We start from the raw sequence: 25,370 nt of genomic DNA, 5'->3' as shown, positions 1-25,370 counted from the left end.
AGAGATCTTAGTAGGTAGATGTCCTTAGTAAGCTAAAGTTCAGGGCCCGTCCATGCCTGGGATTTAGGCCAGCAAGTATTCTTTGAGTGTATACTATAGTAGGGATTATGGGATGCATAAAGATGTAAATGATACATTCCCAATCTCTCAATCTAGTGGGAGGCCCATAGCTTAGGTAGAGCCAGGCCCAGAATTATGGGCATTTTTAGACGTTTTGTGTTTTGGTTGGAAGGAACCTCAAAGGCTTGCCAGGAACAAACCTGGCAATACTTCTCCAGGAATTGATACAGTGAGAAGCCACGTGACAGCTCATTCATTCTTCATAGATTTTAGGATTGTAAGGAACTGTACTAGAAGTTCATCAGATGCATACCCTGCCTCAAGGGCAAGTAGGACATGAAGGAGATAAGACACATATCCAAGTATCTCTTCAATACAAGGCAAAATGAGATAAAAGGTATAAGAGGAATACAGGTAAAATGTTACAGGAATTTAAAGAGTGAAGAGGTGACTTCATGCAAGCATGCACGTGGAATAAAGGAAATTAAAACAGACTCGTTGAAAGACAGCAGACTTAGACAACCTAGATGAAGGGGAAGAGAGGGCATTACTCAGATGAGTCCAGGGTACAAGGAGAAATTTATCTCGACTGGAGCCATAATTTCCAAGATTCTCATTGTGTGTCATCATGAAGTGATACTCCTGCCTTAGAACGTTGCTTCATAATTGAAGCATAGGTTTTCTCTGACCACTCGTTGCTCAGTCGAGGGTCTTTATTCTTCCACCAATTTTTATATCTCAGAACCACAAAAATATAGCTCCTCCATTCCTGCCCTCCTGTTATTCCACCCAGGGAAGCCCATGCCACATGAAGTCAGCTTCTCCTTTCCAGCCTCCTCTGGCAGATAGTTTCTGGTTTTCTTTTTTAAGATTTTTTTCAGTGTGGTCCATTTTTAAGTCTTTATTGAATTTGTTACAATATTGCTTCTCTGTTTTATGGCTTGGGTTTTTGTTTTTTTTTTTGGCTTGTGGGATCCAAGCTCCCCGACCAGGGATCGAACTTGTGCCCCCTGCATTGAAAGACAAAGTCTTCACCGTGATACCACCAGGGAAATCCTAGGCAAAGAGTTTTGATCGACTCCCTCACCGCCCACTTCAGCCCCCTCCTAACTCTCCTCCCTGAATTACAGAGGTTGGAAAGTTAGGAGCTACATTTCTCAGACTCCTTGCCACTGAGATTCCACATCTTTCCTGGCTTCCACCTTAAAGATGTGAAAATAGCAGTGACCACCGTGAGGTGTCAGCGAAACCCTAAGAGACCGGGTCTTCTGGTGGGCATGGGCTGGGAACGTTCGGCTGTTGACGAGGAGCCCAGCTGAGATCGGAGGGCCAGTTCTTGTCCTGTGTGTCACGTGACTGGCTGCTGCAGCGGCGGTGCCCACCTGTCACCTCGTGTGTTCGGCCCTCTTGGTCCCAGTTATATATCCTCCAGATCTGGTTTTCGGCTTGTGCTGAAGATCTGGTGCTCCTTTTTTTTTTTTTAAGCCCCCTTTGCCCAACCTAGCTAGAGTGACTGTTGTCATCAGCAACTAAAACCCCATTGATATGATCTGTCTTGACCTTCCAGCCACCCACCATTGCTCCTTGAGGATTTGGGTGCTCAATCCCCAGTTCTCTCTTACTCTGCTTCCTGCCATCCTGCAGTGGGATGACCCATCCACCGTTCTAGCGTCATCCTTTCTCCGTCTCCATGGCTACAGCCTGGCATCTGTATATCCGGAGTGGAATCACCTGTAAAAGTTTCTCTGCCTCCTCTCATCCCTCTTCCCCACTCCACTCAGAGCGCCCTTCAGCCTCACCATCCCTCTCCTCTGACATGTCAGTGAAGCTTCCTTTCCCTGGAAGCCCCGACCGAACGAGTATTCATCTCAGCCACACTCCTGCCAGCACTCAAGTGTCTCACCCTTTGGACCTACCTGTCCATTTGTTTCGGAGAAGGCAATGGCACCCCACTCTAGTACTCCTGCCTGGAAAATCCCATGGATGGAGGAGCCTGGAGGGCTGCAGTCCATGGGGTCTCCGAGGGTCGGACACGACTGAGCAACTTCACTTTCACTTTTCACTTTCATGCATTGGAGAAGGAAATGGCAACCCACTCCAGTGTTCTTGCCTGGAGAATCCCAGGGACGGGGAGCCTGGTGGGCTGCTGTCTATGGGGTCGCACAGAGTCGGACACGACTGAAGCGACTTAGCAGCAGCAGCAGCAGCAGCAGCAGTGCATTTGTTGTCTCTTACGATAACCTTGAAAATGTTCCAGGCTGGTATAGGCTCCCATCACATACTTATTACTAAGGATATCATATGAGTTAATGTTTAGAAAGTTTGTACTATGTTCCTGGTGCTGTTCCAAGTGCTTGATTAACAGTCCAAGGAGATGGGAACATTTAATGTCCACGTTGTACAGATGAAGAAACTGAAGCACAGAAAGGTTGAATGATTTGCCCAAGGCCACACAGCTAGTCAGTGGCTGAGCTGGGATTCAAACCATACCCTATCTGCATTCCCTTAGTCTGTTTTAAAGGATGCCAAGATACCTGTGCATCTTTATGTGGATATTAAGAACATTTTTTCTATGTAACCATAAAATGTGATGAGTATCTCAATGCTAATACCACAACTTGTGGTTTCTAAAAGCTACATCCCATTAATGTATCTGCCAGCCTTCTTTTTTTTTTTTTTTTTATGAAAAAACATCTTTTTTATCTCCCATGTTATTTCCTCACTGTGCATTTCAAATCTCAATTCTGTTGTGAAATCTGGTGTCATACTATCACAGATAAAACTTTGGGGCAGCTGTTGCATAGCTAGGGTAATGGATGTCCCATGCTACCTCCTGAGTCCTCTTCTTTCAGTAGCAATCCTGTTACCCCCCAGCAGTGCATTCTCTTCTAAAGAAAGTCTGCCAACTAGGAAAGGATGTCAATTAGTACTTCCTTCCTCTACTGTCTTCCAAGATAAGTCTAGTGCAGTAGGATCATTTTTTGGCTTCAAAACTCAGACCATGGAGACTTGAACGCCAGCTCAAGCATTAAGACCTGGGACAGGAGACAATCTCTCTAAGCTCCAGGGATTCCGTCTATAAAAGTGAGGGTAGCCCTGTTGTAAATTGCATGTGAACAGATCGCCAGGGCATACTACCCTCTCCCGCCCCACCTCCCCATCCAGACTTAATCCCAGCACACTACACTACCCTTTCCTCCCCAAACAAGCACATCACCCATCACCACGCCCATAACAGCTCCAAAAATTTTAATAAAGAATTTATAGAAGGTTTCACACTGAGACAGGTTACAATGTAATTTGTACAAAGCAGATCTTCCCTCTAAATTAAATTTTTTTTTAAAAAGCGCTGCTTTGTCATCCGCTACTGTTTCCCCAGAAGCACCCTCGGGCTTCGTGGTCAGCCTCCTGGCCCATCCTGGCCCAGGCAGAATCTCTGCAGGTCCTCTGCCCTGTCAGACAGGTGTCGGGAAGCCTAAATTCTTGGGAGTCAAAGAGTATTCATTTAAAAGAGAAGCAGCAGCAGTATTTCACCCTGTTCAATTATTCCATGCAAAGCTTGACTTAGAGAGTTCATGGTTCCCTGACTTGTTTCCAAGAGTGAAGATGAGCGAGCGCTCCACTCTGGTTTGGAATGCCTCCGGTCGCCGCTGCGCTCCTCAAAGGGAAATGTCATGCCTGTTTATGCCGGCTGTTCACAGTTCAGTTACTGGAAGCAGAAAGTCAGCACTGATACTAACAGCCTCCACCGCCAAGTTCTCTTATTTAGATTTCGGTTATCAGAGCTCCCGGTAGGCTTGTCATTGGGTTGGTTTCTCCCTCCTGCCAGAGAAACAAGGGTTTGTTTTCTGCCTCCAGATCACTTGCATTTATTTCCATTCCTTTCCTGGACTTTTTTTTTTTTTCCTCTCTCTCTCTCAAACATCATTTCAGGCTTTTCGTCAATTTGACTAATAATAGTCAACTTGATTATTGACTAGTGTGTGCTACAAGGAATACTTCCAACAGGGAAGATGTATTTTGTTGCAATAGGCTTGAACACGGCTATTGGTGGCTATTAATCACATAACTTCTATCTGCATGGAGTTTATGGGCTTCCCAGATGGCACAGTGGTAAAGAATCAGCCTGCCAAATGCAGGGGACACAGAGATGTGGGTTCAGTCCTTGGGTAGGGAAGATCCCCTGGAGTAGGAAATGGCAACCCGCTCCAATATTCTCACCTGGAAAATTCCACGAACAGAGGAGGCTGGTGGGCTGCAGTCCATGGGGTCACAGAGAGTCAGATATGACTGAACACACACAGCACATACAGAGTTTATGGAGTTAATGCAAGGAGGTTAGGGAAGCCCCATGTTTTCCTAGAGTAATCATTTTATTGGCATCAGTGTCTGTACCTCTACTATTTGAGAACATTTTTTAAATCTTAAAGTCTGATAACCTGTCCCCCCTCCCCCTTTCCTTTCATTTGCTCCCTACAGGGTGAACCTCACCCATCAGAACTAAAGAACTGTTTGGAAAGTTAAATGAAAATTCATCAGAGTCCTAGTATTTATTGCTTCCCGAGAAGGTTCTTCATTGTAGATCATCCAGGATCCAGTAATGAATGTGTACTGTCAGGGGCCAGGGATTTTGGGGGATGAATTTCCCAGGGTTTAATCATTTCATAAGGCCTCTGAGTGTGACTTTTTCCCCAATAATCTACTTATCTCAGTAATTTACCCCTCCTACTGCCTTGCAAGGAAAATGAGTCTCCCAGGTTGTTTGCATGATAAGTAGCTGGGAATTGTGCGAGCCTTTCAACAAGCAGCCCTGAGTTAATTGTAGCAGCCTGAGCTAATGGTTTCCCATGTTAGTTGGCAGGTTAAGTGAAGAAGAGGGCTTGAAAACACCCTTTATCACAAGTACCACGAATTTGAAAGGCTGCAATCTTAAAAAATGTTTGCTTCGTGGAAGATGTTTTTCCCTTGCAGCATAAATGGGTGAGAAAAATGTCCTTCCAAAGATAGGACTAGCAGTTTTGCAAATAGCTCTGGATGTGGGCTCCCTGGAGGGGCTGGGAGGTTTTTGTTTTTGTTTCTCCAGTGGATCATGCTAATTTACCCCCACCTTCTCTTCTTTTTTCAGTCAAGTCAGAAATTGAAGAATAACCTTGTTCATTGCAAGAAAAATCACTTGAAAAAAAAAATACACTTCCTAATACTTTCTGGTTGTACTTTTTTAGGTATATTTCACATGTATCCTTGACATTGTGAGTACAGTCACACACCATCCAGCAAGGACAAAATGGATTTTCTATGCAGGAAAAAAGTTAGAATACAGTTTGCTTTGAGAGGAGGGGGCCAGGGGAGATTCTGCTGGGTATCCTCTGAAGGCAGAGGGGGCTGCATGCCCTTGTCGACTGAAGAGAGGCCCTGGAAGAGGGAAGAACCAGAAACTCCTGCCCTGCTTGGTCAGCACCCTCCCATCCTTCAGATCTCCAGCTCACTCATCCTTCCTCTAGGAAGCCCTTCCTAATCGCCAGGCTGGGGAGTCTCATGTCCCCTAATCCCCAGGCTGGGGAGTCTCGTGTCCGTCTTTCTTTTATACCATTTTCACAGTTGTTATTTAGTCACTAAGTTGTGTCTGACTCTTTGCAGCCCCGTGGACTGTAGCCTTCCAGGCCTCTCTGCCCGTGGGATTTTCCAGGCGAGAATACTGGAGTCGGTTGCCATTTCCTCCTCCGGGGATCTTCCCGACCCGGGGATGAAACCCTACATTGGCAGGTGCATTCTTTACCATCGAGCCACCGGGGAAGTCCATTCATTGTTGTAATTGCAGGGTTTTTTTTTGTATGGTCTTTTTCTCCTCAAAGTTGTACCTCCTATATGTACATAAGGATCCTGTCTGTCTTTCGCATACCATTTTACACTCAGTATCTCAATTCTCAAAAAATATTTCCTGCATGAATGGCTGGATGAATGAGAGCACAGTCGTTAGAGATACTTCAGTGAACACCTTTAAGGTGAGTTCACAGGTTAACTGATGACCGTGCGGGAAGAATTTAAGACTTGTTAAGAGGAAGAGAGAAAGGAAGAAAAGAGTCACAAACCTCAAAAGCAGAAGGGTACTTGGGAGCGAAAAAAGAATGTGTATGTGACATTCCCTGAATAAACTGGCCTTGGGATATACAAAGGAGAAAAGAACAAATGTGAGTGGTCTAAGAAGCAGATGACTGAATAGATCAGCCAGGTTTCCAGCGTAAAATAGATGGCATGTTCATCCAGGTGATTTCCAGGGAGTGTGGGCGGGGATGTGGGACCAGCTAAGAGATGCTGGGGCACCAGGGATCAGCCGCAGTGGGAAGCTATTACTCACTCCTGTCAACTCCCATCCCAAAGGAGCACAAGGGGAAAAACACAGTGTTTCTGAAGCTGACTTAGAGCTAGAACCAGAGAAGAGGGCAGCAGACAGGACGTGTGGATATAAGGGGGTACAGAACTACAGTGCTGACACGAGAACAAATAAACCAGCCTTTCCCTCTCCTGACCTGGGATCCAGCCAGTGCCTCCATCGGCCAACCCAACAGGAAGCTAGAAAGCAGGAGAGCCCAGGGGATTTAGTGTGTGGAGATCAGCCACCTGTATCCCCAATCCAGAGTGCAGAGAAGAGGGGAAGAAAGATCGAGAGAGGCAAATGGAAAATAACCAGCCCAAAAGAGAATTGAGACTCAGGTTTTTTTTGTTCATTTTGTTGATAATGGTAAGGATCTTTGTAAGTACATAATTGAGGCTTCCCTGGTGGCTCAGTGGTAAAGAATCCACCGGCCACTACAGGAGATGTGGATTCGACCCCTGGGTCAGGAAGATCCCCCAGAGGAGGAAATGGCAACCTACTCCAGTGTTCTTGCCTGGGAAATCCCATGGACAGAGGAGCCTGATGGACTACATACAGTCCATGGGGTTGCAAAGAGTCGGATACACACGACTGAGCAACTAAGCAACAGCAAGTATGTGATTATATACTGTAGTGATTATTTAAGACTGGCCAATGAGTTGTTTTTAAAAGGCCAGCTTTTCCAAATACCTACCTGTAACTTTACTTTTTAACTTTTCAACTTGCTTTTTCTTTTGAATATATATTTTAATGAACAAGATGTACTCTGGAAATTTCACTCCTCTCCTGTCTGCTTCACTTCCTCCTTCCCCACATAGTAACCACTTTTACCAAGCTTCTCATGTTTTCTCCTAGTGTGTCTTTTTTGCAGATTCAAGCAAATATGCATGTGTGTGTGTGTGTGTGTGTCATATCCCTACCCCCCACACTGTCTCCTGCACCGAGCACATACGTTATTGTAGGTGTCGAAGGGTGTGTGATACAGCTGTAGGACAGACTCCCACATGCGCCAGTTTTGATCAATTTTGCCAGATTGCCCTCTGTAGGGTTCAGTCGTTCCATTGGTATTTTATGAAAATTTCTCCACAGCCTTGCTGAAAGTGTGTTGCTCAGCTTTTGGAATTTTGCCAATCTGATGGATTGGGGGGAAAATTCATTGCATTAGGTTGAACCAAGTGAAGCTGCAACGTGTTTCGATCAGTAACATATGATTCTCAAAGCTCCTAGGACTCTTTCCCTTTGGACTGCAGGGTTCAGTTGTTCAGAGCGTGCACTAAACAAGTCTAAACCCCAAGGCTTGCCGTTCATAGGCAGTCATCATAGATGTATTGGGGTCGTCAGATTTATGGCATGTTGTCATAGGAAGGAGCACTTGTTTCTAGCGCACACAAAGTCACTGTTCGGGTTAGTGGTGGGGTTACATCCTCCACTCCTTCATCTCTGCTTCGGCTTCATCTTTCCTGCCTCAGACTGGCTTTGTCTCCCTGGTGGAGAACATGACCACTGGCAGCCTCACATTCAAGTCCCCCTTGCTCTGTGGAAGGGTTGCTTCTTGAGAACAGTGAGGAAAGTCGTAGGGAGGTCTTCTTTCTGACCTGGCTGGAATCTTGTATCTATCCCGAAACATGGGTTATTATGTTCAACTTAGCCTGTGGTCCAGGGCACAGGCTGGCTGTTTCCTCTGAAGAGTGTGGAGGTTGGTTGGGGTGACAATTGCTAGGCAGGAAAAATTATAGCTACAGACAAGGAAGATTTGATTAAGTGTAGGAATATGCTATAGTCCCAGATTGGCTGGCTTCAGTTAAATTGCAGAGATGTAACTTTTTCCCCAAGTTGATATATAAATTTCACATAATCTGATTCAGAATTCCAAAGGGAGTTTTGAGGGGGTTACTTGACATCATGATTTTAAAGTTCATCTGGAAAAACAGACATACGTGGTGAGAATAGCTAGGAAAATTTTTGCCCAGTGAAAAGGAATCAGCTTAATTTGTACTATTTTCATCCGTATTATTTTATCATCTATCCTGGGCTTAAAATATGATCCAGTGTTGACACCAAATTTTTTAAGCTTTCCTCCCTGAACAATTTTTATATAACCCAAGGAACTCTGAATTAGGTATCCAGAGATCTAATATCTGATATTCTTACATCACTCAAATTATTCTGTGTATCCGCTGTGCACAAGATGCTGTAGAGTTACATTAGATGCAGAAGCAGACTCCCTTCCCATCCATCACTCCTTTTACATTAGTCTTTTCCAGCCAAAGATGGGTAACAGACATTTTAAGTTTGTCTTTCCTACATATGATTCAGGGAATACGTTTGCCAAAATGAAAAGAGCAGAAAGAAATGCAAAAGATCCGAGCTGCAATTACACAGACACAAAAAATCTTGGCGGGGACTCCCCTGGTGGTCCAGTGGCTAAGATTCCACGCTCCCAATGCAGAGAGCCTGGGCTGGATCCCTGGTCAGGGAAGTAGATCCTGCATGCCTCAACTGAAGATCACGTGCCACGCCTAAGACCTACTGCAGCTAAATAAATAAAAATAAAAATATTTCATTAAAAAAAGCTTCTTTGGTTGGTGAAGAGCTTTAGCTCCTGCACACTGTTGAGGGGGATGGTGGATAACATGCATTTTAAACATAAGGATATTTGTGGAATAGCAGTAAGAAAATTGCAGTTGTGCAGAATTTTCCAAAATGCCGGAGCTGACTTGAGCAGGAAAGCATGCATTGACTGCCCTAGCCAAAGGAGGGACAAAGGAGGGGAGAGGAAACATCAGTTCAAAGAATGTTTGCCTGGGAAATAAATGCCGGTCAGAAAAACTGACATTTGTGATTCTGTTTTGCGTTTACAAATGGCGCTCTTCTTGGGAAAGTAAACCCATGATTGAAAAAGAAAGCGGATGTGTAATGCATGAAAATGCCTTTGTAAATACATGTCAGGTCTCATTTCTTTGGCTTTTGAAGCAATTGGAGGCTTTTTCAACTCTGGAAATTTGTTAAAAAAAAAAGTAGGCAGGATAAATGTTTGTCTTCTGTGATGTATGTTCATACCATACCCAAGTTCAAAGTTCTTAACGAGATAACCGCTTCGGGGTCTCTTCATCTCCAGGTGCTGGCAACGTTAATTGATGGAGACAAACCTGAGCTTAAAAGTAAAGGAGTTTACATTGCATTCAGAGAAACAGAGAACTTGAAAGGAGGGCTTCTAGAAAGAAGTCACCATGCTCCACTGACTGGAGGCACAAGTAGTGTAATCAGCGTTCAATAGCGTTAAGAATGAATGCGGAAACGGGCTAGTCCCCTCCTCCCTCCAAATCCTGGGGGTTTCACAGCTCAAACTCAGTCCCCCAGTTGGCTTTGTACAGGAAGGGCAGATATGGTAAGATTGTGCATTTCTAAGGAACATATGTTTGGAATTAATCAAACCACATTTGCCCTAGCTGAAGCTGGAGTTCAGGAAAACGTGGACAACCCTGGTGAGATCTGAATTCAGGAGGAGAGGTCATGGGGCCCGTGCTAAAACCCACGTCGGAGAAAGCTCATCCCGGCCACCAGGGCACCTGAAGCCCCAGAGCAGATGTGAACCCAATCTGGCCTCAGACGGCCAACCCCCAGGCCAAAGGGAAGCGACCTTCTTCAGCTAACGGGGAGGGAATGAAAGTGAGAGAGAGCCCGCGAAACACCGACCAGAGAAAAACCAGGTGGGGAGGTGAGCCCATCTGGCTAATTGGTCACAGGCTGTAAATCCACCCCCCACCCCCCGCTGCACCCTCCGCGAGCATCTTTCTTTTAAGCCACATCTGCTGTGGCTCCTGAGAAGGACCTAGGTCTTCAGAGGAGAGGCAGAAGGACATTTGCAGGGGTGGATGCCCCTCAGTTTTGGGGGGCTTTGCGGTTGGTTTGTTTGGTTTCCAGCATTTATTTGTTTGGCAGCATCGGATCTTAGTTGTGGCTCACGGGATCTCTGTCGCGGGGCTGAGACTTAATTGCCCCGCGGCGTGCAGGATCTTAGTTCCCTGACCAGGGACCAACCTGTCCCTTACCCTTCTCCTTCTTATGTGGCTAAGAAGTCACATATGCTGAAATCAGAAGGGTTTTTCCTCTTCCTCTCTCAGGTACCAAGGAAGCTTTTCCAAGCCTATTTCATTGCCTCCTTCAGCCCTGCTTTAAAACGACAAGCTTGTCTGGCATTTTAAGTAGATGAAGAATCTCTCCATTAAACTGAAGTGGCGGGCAGGGTGGCAGGAATGAGATACATCCATCCTTCAGAAGTGTTTTGTCATTAAATCCTCACACCCACCCAGTGTGACAGACACTATCATTATCCCCACTTACAAGCTGGAACAATTAGGAAATTCATTGAGTTCTTGACCACTTGTGTGCTCCTCTGTAAGTGTGTTATGCTTCAGCAAAATTTACGTTTAAGAAAATGAGGCCATTTCAGCCCCAAGAAGTGAAGTAGTGGGCCCCCCAAGGTCACCTAACTGGTATTAACCCTGATGTGAGGGTTCGGCCGTCACCTCCGTGTCACTGTAGAGTCCACGCCACACATTTCATGGTAAATAGTTCACATAAGTACCTGTATTTGCAAGCTCTTACACAGCTAATCCTTCATTTTGTCACTTCTTCATTATCTAAGAAATGTCTCTTCTTTCAAGGGGTTCAGAGTCTAGTAGGGGCAGACAGACTTTTTTTTTTTAAGTCAATAATGTGTTATAGGGTTCTAAGATATAATCTCTTTATGGAAGGGGCGCGTCAAGGAGGAAGTGGCCAGGGTAGAAGAGAATGACCTCACGGAAGAGGTTACTTGGAGTGTTGAAAGATAAATAAGAGGGTCAGGGGGTAGCGAGGTCAAGGCTCCCATGGTCGGTCTGCTTGGGCCGCCATAACAAAGGGCTGCAGACCGACTGGCTTTAGGCAACAAGAATGTATTGTCTCGTGGTTCTGGAGAAAGGAGGTCCAAGGTCACGGTGCCAGCAGAGGTGGCCTCTGGGGAGACCTGTCTCCTGGAGTTGCATATGGCTGCCTTCTTTGCTGTGACCTCACATGGCCTGTCCTCTGTGAGTACACAGAGAGAGAGAGAGAGCGAAGTCGTCTTCTAAGGACATCAGTTCAGTTCACTTCAGTCCCTCAGTTGTGTCCAACTCTTTGCAATCCTATGGACTGCAGCACACCAGGCTTCCCTGTCCTTCCTATGTCTAAGGACCTATCAGATTAGGTCCCCACCTATGTATGACCTCACTTAACCTTCCAGTTGGTTGGTTGTTGTTCAGTCACTCAGTCATGTCCGACCCCATGGACTGTAGCACGCCAGGCTTTCCTGTCCATCACCAACTCCCAGAGTTTGCTCAAACTCAAGTCCATTGAGTTGATGATGCCATCCAACCATCTCATCCTCTGTCGTCCCCTTCTCCTCCTGCCTTCAGTCTTTCCCAGCATCAGGGTCTTTTCCGATGAGTTGGCTTTTTACATCAGGTGGACAAAGTACTGGAGCTTCAGCTTCAGCATGAGTCCTTCCAATGAATATCCAGGGTTGATTTCCTTTAAGACTGACTGGTTTGATCTCCTTGCAGTCTGAGGGACTCTTGAGAGTCAAGTTTGGTTCCACTGTCTGTCGGATTATTTTCATCTGCCTTGAAAATAGTCTCCAGGCAGTTGACTTGCCAGCCAGGTAGAAGGCCCATGCTTAGGGAGAGGGTCAGCGGCCATGACCTTTGAATACCTAGCGATGTCTGAGGACTTAGCACAGTAGCTGAGGAGCATATTCTGAAAAAAGAGCCCAAGGATGGCCAGCTCAGAAGGAAAGTCTGCCCTTTTCAAACCAGCCTGCGGTAGTTAGGCGAGATGATGTTACAAGCCCTGGTCAGCTGAAGCCAGCAGTGAGAGCTGCGCTCCCAAGGGGCTCAGTGCGCAAGTGAAAAAGGGGGAGTTCTCTTTCAGGGGGCAGTGAAAGGAGGAAACCTCATCCTACAGGCCTCACTGGAGCTCAGTCTTTTGCAGGTAGCTCGCGAAACCTCTGAGTGCTTTTTTTCCTCTTTATTTTGTCTGCCATATGATTATTTTCTGAAATCTGTGTCTTGTTATGAAAGAGACAAGTGGAATAAACAGATTCTATTTTTGTCCAGAGCCGTGGCTCCGCCAGGCATTCCAAGTCTGAACCAGGAGGAGCCCTTTGGGTCCTGCGCGCCTGTTAGTCTCTCTCCGGCCACACGGTGGCGACACATCTAAGCCACAGGGGTGGGTCTCAAAGTCCACGAACAGGGAAGTCCCGGCGCCCTGCACCAAGGTTGGGAGTGTGTGTCACTGACTTTCTCTTGCCCTCGTAAGAGGCAGGTTCAGTGTCCACTTACTTGTCATGTTTTTCCTTTGACCACGAAGAGGAGTTGTTCAGTGGACGGTGGGCAGCATCCATGCCCCTCTGGCCTGGTCCTCCTGATTCACACTGCTTCTGCCCGCAGCTCTAAGTCCCGTTCCCAGATTCGAGTTCTGGTCCGCTTAGCTGCATCCTGCCTGCACTCCGGAACACACAGACATGTGAGGAGAACAGCCCTGCTTCCCCTTAGTTCAACTAAGGCAAGGCTGGAGGATTGCAGTGAGAACTACTGCTTGGAAATAGCAGCAGAATATACACAACAGGTTAAATTAGATGGATAAGTTCACAGAGATTGGCTTGCAGACCAAGACTTGGGGATAAAATAGCAAAACAGTGAGCAGTGAAGACCAGCTGGCAAGGCTTGTGGACCATCCAAAGCCACCTCAGGATCCCAGGATCTTGTAGGGCAAACTTAAAGATAGCCCAGCTTCTGTCCCAGGGTAGATTTTATTTATAATTTGTAACCTCTGTGTCATGAAAATGTGGAGTAGCTTACTATAAGACAGGGTGCGCATCTGTGTAAAGTCTCAAAGCTGCTAAAGGAAGAAATTTAAATCGAATTTACAAGAATGTACGTAGAATTTATCAAACCAATAAACTGAGACCACACTGAAAGTGAAAGTTGCTCCGTCGTGTCTGAGTCTTTGTGACCCCATGGACTCTACACAGTCCATGGAATTGTCCAGGCCAGGATACTGGAGTGGGTAGCCATTCCCTTCTCCATCTTCCCAACCCAGGGATCGAACTCAGGTCTCCCGCATTGCAAGCAGAGCCTCGCCAGCTGAGCCACCAGGGAAGCCCACGTTGGAGCCTTAAATTTAGCACCAAGACTAGAATCCAGGGAAACATAACACAGCAAGGGAGACAGGATATGTGACACAAGACACCATCTAATAGGAAAGAAACAAACTTTTTCCCAAGAAAGGCAATCTTGCTCCTGGTACCAAATATTTATCACTGTAACTGGAGCATATAATTCAACAGTGATTTTATAGAGCTCACAGCTCTTCTATTTGTTTGATAGCAATATGTGTTTGGGTTGATACTCCATTTAGATCTGACGAAATCCCTGTCTTCCCGGAATTTGTCTCCACACCCACCATGCTGTGTAACATCCCCTTCTTATTTATTTATTTGGCTGCGTCAGTGGGATTAGTTGTGGCACGTGGGATCTTGGTTGCGGTGCCGGGACTCCCTAGCTGTGGCTCACAGGCTCCAGAGTGGGAGGACTCAGCAGGTGGGATCTTAGTCCCCTTAGACCAGGGATCAAACCACGACCTCTGCATTGCAAGTCTTGCACCTCCCAGGAAGGCTTAGCACAGCCTGACAAGAAGGGTATGTTTTCTGGACTGTTCCCCACCTCTCCTTTCCCAAATGGGAGCTTTTGGTGGCATGGTCAAGGTGTTGATCTACAAGTGTATATATGTTGGGCATATGGGAGGTGATTAATTACGAATCGTAATATAGAGAACCATGTGTGGCCTGGATTGAGAAGATGGCCATCCACCGGAAATCCAGGACTTAACGGAGCGGAGCTTCCATGACCGTTCCTCATGATGCGAGGTTTCTCTGCCTTTGGGGAGGAGGTGAATGCAGTTTGGTTTGCACCTGGGAGAGCTGTATTAGGATGTGTGTGTTGTTAGGTTATTGCAGTTTTACACGGGTGTGTGGATCTGTGTGCCTAGACACACGTAGGCTCGCTGGCAGCCCAGGGGAGGCTGTCATGGGCCTGTGCTTCTCTTCTCTGGAGCCCAATACTGTGTTTATTCCATGTGGTCCCTGTTCTGGCCACACCTGCCCTCGCTTCCTGTGCCAAGCCATAGCGGTAGGCATTTAACCCGGACCCCAGTCTGGTGATGAGTCAGAATGACACCTAAGCATGGTTTACAAAGATAGTGGTCCAGGGTGCCTTTCCCAACAGAAAAGGGAGGCCAGCCATTACCTGCCCTGCTAGCCCTCCCACTCCAAAGGGAAGTCCCCTCTCTCCGCTGTTTCTTCTATTTTGCTCCTTGTTTCTAAATAATGTGTTTGTACTAATACTACTCGATTGGATTGCAGTTCTGGGTGTTGTCTGTGAACTTCCTGCTGTGGAAGACGTTGCACTTACACTTTTCCTCTGTGCCACCAACAGCATTAAATCACAGTTGTCAGTTAAATCACTACTCAGCATTTTCATCTCAGCTGTATTAAATATTTTTTTGGTGGTGATGCCAGGGAGCAAACTCAGAATGTATTAATGTTTTTAGCTGAACCATGTAGCTTACTATAATCAGATTTCCTTTCTTACACACTGTTTCATTCTTCCTAAACTTACTGTTATTTTTTCCTCCTTTGCTATTCATAATGCTTGCCCTAAATTACTTCAGCGCTGAGAAATCCCTATGGATATGGTGAAAAGCACATCAAATGACCTGTCTTTTTAATGTTTTCCTTGGGGCTCAGCCCTTTTGTAGCTGAAGAATATCTTTATGCTGCTCCTTGCAGTTGAGCAATTGACCACATCTACAGAACTTTAGGTTGCAGGCAGTTTGTGACTGGAATGTTGTAGGCGTTTTTCATTGTCTATCTTTCCTTGTTGATTCTTGAGCCAGGTTGACCACTGCACTTGGTCACGTGCCCTGTTTTCTCTCAAGAACTTCCCTTTGGCCTGAGTCATCTAGATTTCAGTGGAAGCCTTCCAGTCCAGTCTCCCCTGTACAGCACTGTTGTGTTGGGTACTCGGCCGACCCTTCAGTCTGGAATTCATGCCTTCACTTCTGGGCATTTTTCATTATATTAAAGTCTTGATAATTACCCCCTTGGTTTTTTTCTTTTTTCTTTCCTTCTGGTACATTCATTAGATGGAAAATGGGCTTTCTTATTTCCTTATTATCAGGTTGGTCAAGAAGTTTGTTAGCATTTTTCATAAACTATGAAAACCCAAATGAATTTTTACACCAACTCAGTATTTTCTCTCCTCTTTTTCCTGTCTTTGCTTTTTGTTCATCTTGGGAATGTTTCTTCAAAACTTTCTCCTGAAATTTCTTTTTTGCTGCTGTTTTTTAAACTCTCAAGTTTTCCGATTTCTTAAATGTTACTACTGTGTCCTAGTGTTACAGATACAAAGCATTTTATACTTCCGAGCATATTAATGATTGTTTCTTTGCTGTTTTCTTCTGTTCTTTGCATTGTATCTTTTTACTGAATTCTTTTTTCTGTTTTTTTTTGGGGAGGAGTATGTTTGGAGTCTCATTTTTCTCTTTGGTCAGGTATCTAGTGATTCTTGTCTACCCATTAATATTTAAGAATGAAGCACTAAAGAGACATCTGAAAGTTTTATATGCGTGGATGGGGCGTGTAGAGTTATCGGTCTCACAAGAGATTATCAGACAGGGAGCGGGGTCCCCACATGCTGGCGTCTGTAGGTCTTTTCTCGTTGGTTAGTCCCTTTCTGCTGAGAAGGGGCCCTGTGGTCTCCTGCCTGGTGAATAGAGGCTTAGCTGTTAGTGTCGGGGAGCCTAATATTGGGGAGGCCGCATGCTCTTACCTCCCATGTGAAAATGTGTATTTATCTTCTGCTTTCAGCCTCTCAACTCCTCCCTTCCTCCTCCTGCACCTGTCGCCTCATGCTCAGAATCCTCATCCTCTCGTCCCATTCCTCCACTGGCCCTCTTTCCCAAGAGGATAGTGCAGAGGTTGGTTATGCAGGGTGATGGAGGGATGTGAGGTAGAGTGGGTCCTCACGTAATCTTTGACCAGCCCCGCTGTTTTTGGCTCTGTCTTCAGGAGTACCTGGTACTACCATCCCTAGCCTTGAGAGGGATCCAGCCCCATAGCCAACGTCCTCTTCCCACCCCCATCCCTACTCACTTATTTGTTTCAGCATCTCCTCTCAGTCCTTCATCACTTGCCCGTGTGCTTTCCGTCATCCAGCACCGTGTTGATACATCTGATTGGATGTCATTTTCTCCCTTATTATTTTGGATCACGGGTTCATGCCATTTCTCCCCTTAGAGATGGGGTCCTGGGGCAGGGCAGAGGTAACTGTGAGTTTGGCCGTGTTTAACGGAACCAGCCCATTGCATACCTTGTACCCTCCAGTCTTCATTGCAGTCCCTGCTGTAGGTAGAAGTACTCCCTTACCGCAGATAAGGAACCAGGAGTCCCCTGCCCCCACCCAGAGGCAAGGCCCTTTGTCAGGGTCACTAGCTAATCAGTCACAGAGCCAAGGCTTGGGCCCAGGTGTGTCTCTAAAACTCACACTCTTCCAGCCACATCACACTTCTGATTCTCCAGGGCTGCTCACGGATCCCTTCTTAGCACACTGCACTATATCCATCAGGACCACATACCACAGGCAGTCCCAAGGGGCCATGTCGTTCAGCTCACGGGCCTTTTTTCCCCCTTCTTCCCTTTGTTTCCTGAAGCAATTATTTCTCTATTTCATTTAAAGACCTGGCCTCTGCAGCTGCTGCGGACAGCTTAGCGTTGTCTCAAGGTTGAAGAACAAGAACCAAGCCGTGAGCTTACGAGCCATCAAACTTGAAAGATGTATTGAGGTGAAATACCACTGCAAAGCCTCCCCACCAAACCTTTTCTTTTTTTCCCCTTAAGTGCCTTTTTTCTTTCCAAAATGAAAAAAGAACCATTTGTACTATACATGCATAATAAAATCCCTCCAGCTCACACACATAAAAATGTTCGGTTCTGGCGCTGCTCAAGACAAGATTTTTTTGGTAACTGCCCACCCCACCCCAACACAGCAGACAGTATAGTCTTCCGAAGCCAAAATAATTGCGTGTCTTACAGCAATACTTTGAGTCAAAGATCAGCGTATGTGTGTGGGCTGAAACACGTGCCTTTCCTTCTCCCCTCCAGAGAAGAATCCTGTCAAATAACATTGTTTTCATACCGAATATTTAAGTTGCAAATGTGAGCCATGTGGGCAGGGGTTTGAAATCAAGACAGCTAAACTGTGAGGTGCTTATGGAGTTCAGCATTTGCAAGAAACATAGTCTGACTTCACGGGGAAGCATGTAAGGGGCGTTTTTCATCCTCTGTATGATCTCGCTTTATTTTTTCCCTTCTTCCTAGCCTTCCCAAGTCCGGTATTTCCCTTGGCATTCTCCAAGAGGTCCGTATAGTTATTGGCAAATGTGAAGCGCAGTGATGCGAGGCTTCCAGAAGTGTGTTGCAGCTTTTTCAGCACTGAGCAAATCAGTCACTTTTGAAGGGAAAATGTGAAGGTATTGTTTGTGTTTAAAGTGTTTGTTTTTCTAAGCACAAGTGCCTTAGCAACTGTACGTGAAGACAGGTTTATTTGAGCAGAATTTGTAGTAAACAGGGTGTGTGGTTATGACCCAGCGATGGTACACCGAAGTGTCTCATTTGCGATTTGCAGGCATGCTATAACCAGGCCGTGGCCTTTCCCAGAGACAGTTTGCCGCTCCGTGTGTTTCCCAAAGGTGATTCTTGCTTCAGAGGACCAGACGTCCACCCATAGGTGTTCTAGATCTGCCCCATATAGGGTCAGGCCCTATGGCCCACAGTGCTTTGGACTGAGCCCTGGCCTCCTGGAGGCAGGCCTTTCAGAAACAGCCCATCCAGTGTAGATCCAGGAAGCAGTTGGGCCTGGGAAGACCAAGGTGTCCCCGATTCCCCCCTTTGGATTATGACTTTATTTTTTCTTGGCCATACCACATGGCCTGTGGGATCTCAGTTCCCTGACCAGGGATCAAACTGGCACCCCCTGCACTGGAAGCTCAGAGTCTTAACCACTGGACTGCCAGGCAAGTCCCCTGGATCATGACTTCAGTTTTTCCTGATTCTGTTGTTTTAAGTCAAGTTTGGCTGCTTATCAGCAATCAAAGAGATGTTTCTTACAACCCAGATGTCACCTGAGGCACTCATTAAAAATGCAGATTCCCCAGGGGCTTCCCTGGTGGCTGAATGGTAAAGAATCTACCTGCCAATGCAGGAGACACACATTCAATCCCTGATCCAGGAAGATCCCACATGCCTAGGGGCAACTAAGCCCATGCGTCACAGCTATGGAGCCCGGGAGCTGCAACTGCTGAAGCCCACGTGCCCTAGAGCCCATGCTCCGCAACAAGAGAAGCCATGGCTGTGAGAAGCCCGTGCACCACAACGAAGAGTAGCCCCCGCTTGCGACAACTAGAGAAAGATTGTGCTTCAACAAAAGACCTAGCACAGCCAAAACAAAAAGGTAAAGAAAATTATTTTTTACAATGCAGATTCCCGAGTCCAGCCCCAGGCTTTACTGAAGCTGGCTCTCCGGATCCTGAGGCCTGGAAATCAACCTTTCCCTCCTAGCTCCAATGACTTCCCCGCGGGTCCGGCCCCAGTCCCTGCCCCCTCCCCCCCCCCCACCCCGTGCTTAGGCAAATCATATTATCCAGGACCATATGTTTTTCTTGTTGATAAGGATCACATGATGCTATTATTAAAAATACAGATTCTTGGGCCACATCCCAGAACCACTGAATCAGGATTGCAGGGGTGGAGGGGAAGGGTGACTGAGAAGCAAGGAGCGTGGAACCTAGTATTCCAGAAAACTTCAGATCCTAAGGTTGCCTGCTGGAAACCATCAGAGGGAAGAAACCAAGCCCCATTCGTGCCTGTGAAAGACTTTGCATATATTAATAAAAACGTAAAACCAGTGCGGGGGATTCCCTGGAGGTCCAGTGGTTAGGACTTGACACTTGCAGTGTCAAGGTCCAGGTTCAATCCCTGATTGGGGAACTAAGATTCTGCAAGCCACACAGCTCAGCAAAAAAAAAAAAAAGGTGAATGACGGAGAATAACCCAGGGAACCAGGGTCTTTGGGCCCCTGACAAATCACATCAGAACTTCTCAGAAGTTACTTTTACCTGTTTCATTCCTAACAACTTTTGAAGCTTTCTAATTCTGCTAAGTTGAAGTCAGAATATAAAATCGGTCCTTATTCTGCCGGTTAAAAAATTAGTGCTGGTGGTTTAGTCACTAATTCGTGTCCAACACTTGCGACCCATGGATTGTAGCCTGCCAGGCTCCTCACTCCATGGTATTTCCCAGGCAAAAATACTGGTGTGGACAGCCATTTCCTATTCTAGGGGATCTTCCCAACCCAGGGATCAAACCTGGGTTTCCCGCATTGCAAGCGGATTTTTTTACCTACCGAGTGAGCCACCAGGGAAGCCCTAATTAAAAAGTTAGAGACTCTTATTAAAAAGTTAAAGGCAACTTTAAATTTATTTTCTTTTCACTAATTATTTCCAAAAGTACATTTCATTTGCCTTGATTCATCAAAAGCAAGTGTTGGTTTTTATGCTTTTGAAGGAAAAAAAATTTTAACACCCATCATTTCTTGTATCATTTGAAGTTTTCGACTCCATCTATATGTAAACCGTGAGCTTCTGAGATCCCAAAACCGTGTACTGTTTGTCCCTGTGGCACCTGTGTGCAGATTGATGCCTTGTGTGTTAAATGACTGCTCCATGGAGGAGAGAAATATATTTTCTTTTACTCACTAAGTTGATTTTCTTTAACTAATACTATCACAGTTAAGCTTAACCTCTGTTTCTTTGGTGAGGCCTCTGACATGTGGTTGATTATTGGCTTATTAATTTGAAGATTTATGGGCGGGAAAATGCTGATTTTTCTTTTTCTTTTTTTTTTTAAATGTAAAACTGAGAGACAAAACATACAATTGTACATACCTGAAAAAGAGATGTCCAGATCCCCTATATCCTGCTGGGGAAATTTCATTGCATAAATGGGTTACTATTCGTTGATGGAAAAATTAAGTTAACTGGAATCCCCAATTCACCAATCGTGCCAGTTAACTGAGGTATTAGTGTCCTGGGTAAGCTCTTAGAGCTATTAAATTAAATGGTCATGACATGAAACCTCAGAAAAGTCTCATTGTGTCTAGAAAGATTGTGTACAGGTGTTGCTAGCCTGCTTTAGAATAAGAAAAGGCTTCAGTATTCTCAAAAATCATTTCCTCTCCTGAGGAAATGCACCATAGTAAAAAAAAAAAAAAAAAAAAGCCTTCCCCAGTGCAGTAATTGCTGGCTTTCTGCTTCAAAAGAAAAAAAATCCTTGAATATTATTCAAGTTACAGTTTCCATCAGGCTTTTCTGAATAGATAATACTTTGGTGTTTGATTAATAAATTCCAGAAAATGAACTGGAATCCCTACAGACAGAAGTTGTGGGAAACATCTAGTTGCTTAAGAACATTGTTTTTTATTTCAAAAGATGCTTACAGTTTAAGCTCAGGAAGTAAAAAGGGTATCTTCCATCTATTGGAAAAGCTCTACATTCGAGTACTTTTCTCAAATTTGTACTCTGACCCTATGAAATGAAAACCCTGAGAATTCTGTTTGAAACACAAAACGTTGACTGTTGATCAAAAGGAAAAAGCCTCCTTCATTTAACGAAAGACATTTCTAATTATCTACAGCTTCTTGTCAGAGTAAAACATATTATTTGATGGTGGAGGGTTCAGAAGTTACTACAGGCAGTCCTGAGGGCTCCACAAAATACTTTCTCTCAAATTCTGATAGTCTGGAGTCACATTCCATTTAGGGGGTCTGTCACCGTGAAGCCCCCTTTTTCCTATACCTGTCTGATTTCCTGGACTGCCTTATCCTCCAGCATCCCTAGCAAGGTTCTACAATAAACATCTAAGCTCTCTTGCTTCCACCTGTGTTGATGGGTGTCTTAGACATCCAGTAGGTACATACGGTTCTTCATTTGGTTAAAGGAAGACAGATTCATCCCCGTAAAGCCACTGTCTCATTTCACACATTTGAATTTGCAGATTCAACTCTTGGCTCTCAGAAAGGCCTGTTTCCTCTTAGAATCCCTCTTTCAGCTGGGTAGGCTGCCACAGGTGAGCCAGGGAAGCTCAACTCTGCTTCTTTTGCCCAGAGAGTTTGACCAGAGGCGTGTGGAATAGAGGAGACAGCCAGCTTTCCTCTGGCTGACCTTTCGCCACTCTCGGATCAACAGCTCAGTCTAAGGATCAGGGTACACGGGGGATCGTTATAAGTTAAGAAAACAGACACCTGGAGACACTGTTTCATTAATGAAAAAGGATGGCTTCCAATTACGTGCCTTTCCATTGAAACTTTCTTACCAGACTGTAAAACACCGTCATGTTTGGAGGAATACAAGGAGTGAATGCACGTAGCCTAGGATGTCAAAGAGGAGGGATTCTGGTAAGAAAATATCATCAGGGACCAACCAAAATATTATCACATGTACAAGAACGTAAAGTGAGTATCTGGGAGTCTTGGGAGAGAGGAGAGGAGAGAATGGGGAGGCGGTGTGGGGCTTAGCTTCTGAGAGGAGCACGGAGCACAGGCAGGAGACCCCAAGGGCCTTGCAGGGCGGGGTCTCTATCAGCCGTCTGCTAGACCAGTACCCGAGCCCCTTACCACTCTGACAACTGCTCCAACAAGCCATGCCTGCTTCACACTTGGGATCCTTAAAGTAGATTGTTGGCTGCCTCCAAACCCCCCACCAAAATAGGAAATTTTCCTCAATGGCTGGCTAGCCCAACAGACAAGTTTTATATAATCCCAGTGGAAGAAAAGCAAATACCAGGCTGTCAAAACTTGCTCGAAATAAAACCCAAAATGTCCAGAGTCAGGCTTGTGATCTTCTCCAGCCCCGCGCTTCTTTCTCTATTTGCTGATTTGATGAGCAAGACCACCAAGCACTCAGTTTTTCCAGCCAAATCCTCAGGAGTCATTTCTGGCTTTCCCCTTGTGCTTGGCCCAGTCCCTGTGGATCCTGCTTCCTGAGTGGCTCTGGAAAAGCCTCACAGGTTTCCTCCAGGTGCCTGCCATCTTCTGGGTCCCTCCTGGCATCTCCTGACCCTGTTCCCTGTCTCCCTTCCAACCCACCCTCCTCACAGAAGCCAGGGCATGCTTTGGGAAAATGTGAATTTGCTTTTAGCAACCATTTTCCTCTTTGCCACCATTTCTCTCTGCAGAAACCTGTCAGACAGGGTCTGCTTGGTGACAACACTCAAGGCCCTCTGTAACCTGCTCTCCTCCTTATTCCCTGCACACACATGTGCACACATCCATGCACACACATGTACACACAAGCACACATGTGCACGGGTATGTGGACATAAGTGTGTGCATGCATACACACATGCACACACACACAGCTCTGTGGCAGCAAAGGTCCAGTGGTGAGTGTTTGTGTCTCCACACTGATTGTCTTAGATGTTTTTCGTTTTATTCACCTCTCTAGGCCCTGGTTTCCTTATCTGCAAAATATAGGGATCTCCCTGGCAGATTCACAGTAATTTAGCAGATTCCTGAACCCCCGTTGCTGCTTTTATTGTAGCTGAGTTAAATGTTTCTGCTGATTTGGAGAGAAGGGACTTGTGCCCAGTGTGGGATCTTCCCATCCAGGCATATGAGTCTGGCTGTCTTTTTCTTCAGACTTATTCTTGAATGTCCCTTCAGTATTATGGCATTTTCAAACTATCAATCCTGCCCATTTTTATTAAGTTCTTTGTTCTCTGTTTATTAGCTTAGTTATGAGTCAGATTTTTTCATTGTGTTTTCTGATGGCTTGTGACCAGTTCATTAAGAAAGGGTTTGTAGCATTCTGTTTGTTAACCACCCTCTTTGCTGCTGCTAAGTTGCTTCAGTCATGTCCGACTCTGTGCGACCCCACAGACGGCAGCCCATCAGGCCCTGCCGTCCCTCGGATTCTCCAGGCAAGAACACTGGAGTGGGTTGCCATTTCCTTCTCCAATGCATGAAAGTGAAAAGTGAAAGTGAAGTCGCTCAATTGTGTCCGACTCTTCGCAACCCCATGGACTGCAGCCTACCAGGCTCCTCTGTCCATGGGATTCTCCAGGCAAGAGTACTGGAGTGGGGTGCCATTAACCACCCTCTTTACTTCAGTTTATATAGGTTTTCTGTTGACTGTTCAGTTATTTGCAACTTAGATGTTCTCATTTTCTGCAAGCAATAATTGTCTCCTTTAGTTCTCTAAGAGAAGCCAAGGACTAGATGTGGTTAGGCTTTGAATTCACAGTTAAGAGGAGGGTTGACTTGAGCAGCAGAGGGCGACTGTTGACGCCTGGTGGTCCTGGAGCAGGAAGGCAGAGTTGTCCACAGTAGTTCATCTGAAACCAGGCGACTGGCAGTGGAAGCGGAGAGGGTGGTTTGGAAGGTGTGTTGTCGGTATTCATAGGACTTCCTATACCTCTGTACAGTCTTCAGTTCAGTCGCTCAGTCGTGTCCGACTCTGCGACCCCATGGACTGCAGCACGCCAGGCTTCCCTGTCCATCACCAACTCCCGGAGCTTACTCAAACTCCTGTTGATAGAGTCGGTGTTGCCATCCAACCATACATCTGTACAGTCTTAATGTTACTGCAAAGTTTTGACCATGACTGTTGAAATTGGTGAAACCCAGGTTCATATCCAAGGCCCAACACAAAAGAGCTTTGAAACCTTAGGTAAATTGCTTCACATCTCTGAGCTTCGGGTTCTCTCACCGACATCATCATTGTCACAATCATGCTGTCGGTTTGCAGGGTTGTTATGGGGCTTCGAGTTGATGTACAGAAGACGGTGAGCAGAGTGCCCAGCACATGGTACACTCTCAGCTTCTCTCGTGACTAAATCCTAACTTCTAGGTCGCCAGGAGGAGGCGCTCCATCAAAGCAGCTCTGATCATAGCCCCTTGTTTGGCTCCTTCGCACTTACCCGTGATTTGTGATTGTCGTATTGTGTGGTAATTGGGATCTCTCTCTTATTGGCATGGAAGTTCCTTGGGGCGAGGGGTCACGTCCATCTTGACTGTTGTAGTCCCAGCCTCTGACGTCATACCCGGCACAGAGTCAGTTAGTGATGGATGGAGGATGCGTGGCTTCTCCTCTCGGCCCAGCTTAGACCCCATCCGGACCCATGTACATCCTGCCCTCAGTGACCTTCCCCAGCTCTCATCTCCCGCCCTTCCTTCTCTCCTGGCTCCACCCTGTGCTCCAGAAAGCTCCATGATTTCTCATTGGAGACACGTGGTTGGTTAGGGCCATTCTCCAGAGTGACAAGGACATTAACTGGAAAAGAGTTTGCTCTTCATTCACCTTCAGTCATGAAGACACTGGTCCTGATAATACTTGCAAACCCTGAGAATCTGGATTTGAAAAGGGGGTGGATGTTAAAAGGTGACTGACAAAAACCAGTTTTGTTCATGTCTTAGTTATCTCGCTGATGGCCTAAAAAGTCTGATTCCGCAAGTGACAGAAAGCCTCCCCGCCATCTTGCTGATGACTCAGAATGTTGAAACTAGAAATGTATTCCTTCCGTCCAACTCTGTCGTTTAAGTGCATATATCCGTATCACGAGACACATGGTAATTAAACCTTTGTTCTTTGGGAGATCTTTTGGGCTTCCCTGGTGGCTCAGATGGTAAAGCGTCTGCCTGCAGTGCTGGAGACCTGGGTTCGATCCCTGGGTCGGGAAGATCCCCTGGAGAAGGAAATGGCAACCCATTCCAGTACTCTTGCCTGGAAAATCCCATGGACAGAGAAG

At 45.9% G+C, this 25,370-nt stretch overlaps 1 protein-coding gene across 5 annotated transcripts in view; it reads left to right on the top strand.

Moving 5' to 3' along the window:
• STX8 (syntaxin 8) overlaps window positions 1-25,370 on the top strand; it is a 206,946-nt gene that overhangs the window by 158,887 nt on the left and 22,689 nt on the right. The window contains exons 9-10 of one of the 5 annotated variants that reach the window (XM_070774340.1): window positions 17,248-17,353; window positions 17,889-17,969. The exons of 3 other annotated variants lie outside the window; for them this stretch is intronic. In XM_070774340.1, the coding sequence (XP_070630441.1) occupies window positions 17,248-17,353; window positions 17,889-17,954 (172 nt within the window). In that variant the 3' untranslated portion in view covers window positions 17,955-17,969. Of the gene's footprint in view, window positions 1-17,247; window positions 17,354-17,888; window positions 17,970-25,370 lie in introns of those variants that run through there. One more of the 5 variants, XM_070774343.1, reaches the window with a different exon arrangement.

The sequence above is a fragment of the Bos indicus genome, chromosome 19 (assembly GCF_029378745.1).
Source record: "Bos indicus isolate NIAB-ARS_2022 breed Sahiwal x Tharparkar chromosome 19, NIAB-ARS_B.indTharparkar_mat_pri_1.0, whole genome shotgun sequence".
Lineage (NCBI taxonomy): Eukaryota > Metazoa > Chordata > Mammalia > Artiodactyla > Bovidae > Bos > Bos indicus.
This window is presented reverse-complemented; position numbering and strand designations above follow the sequence as displayed.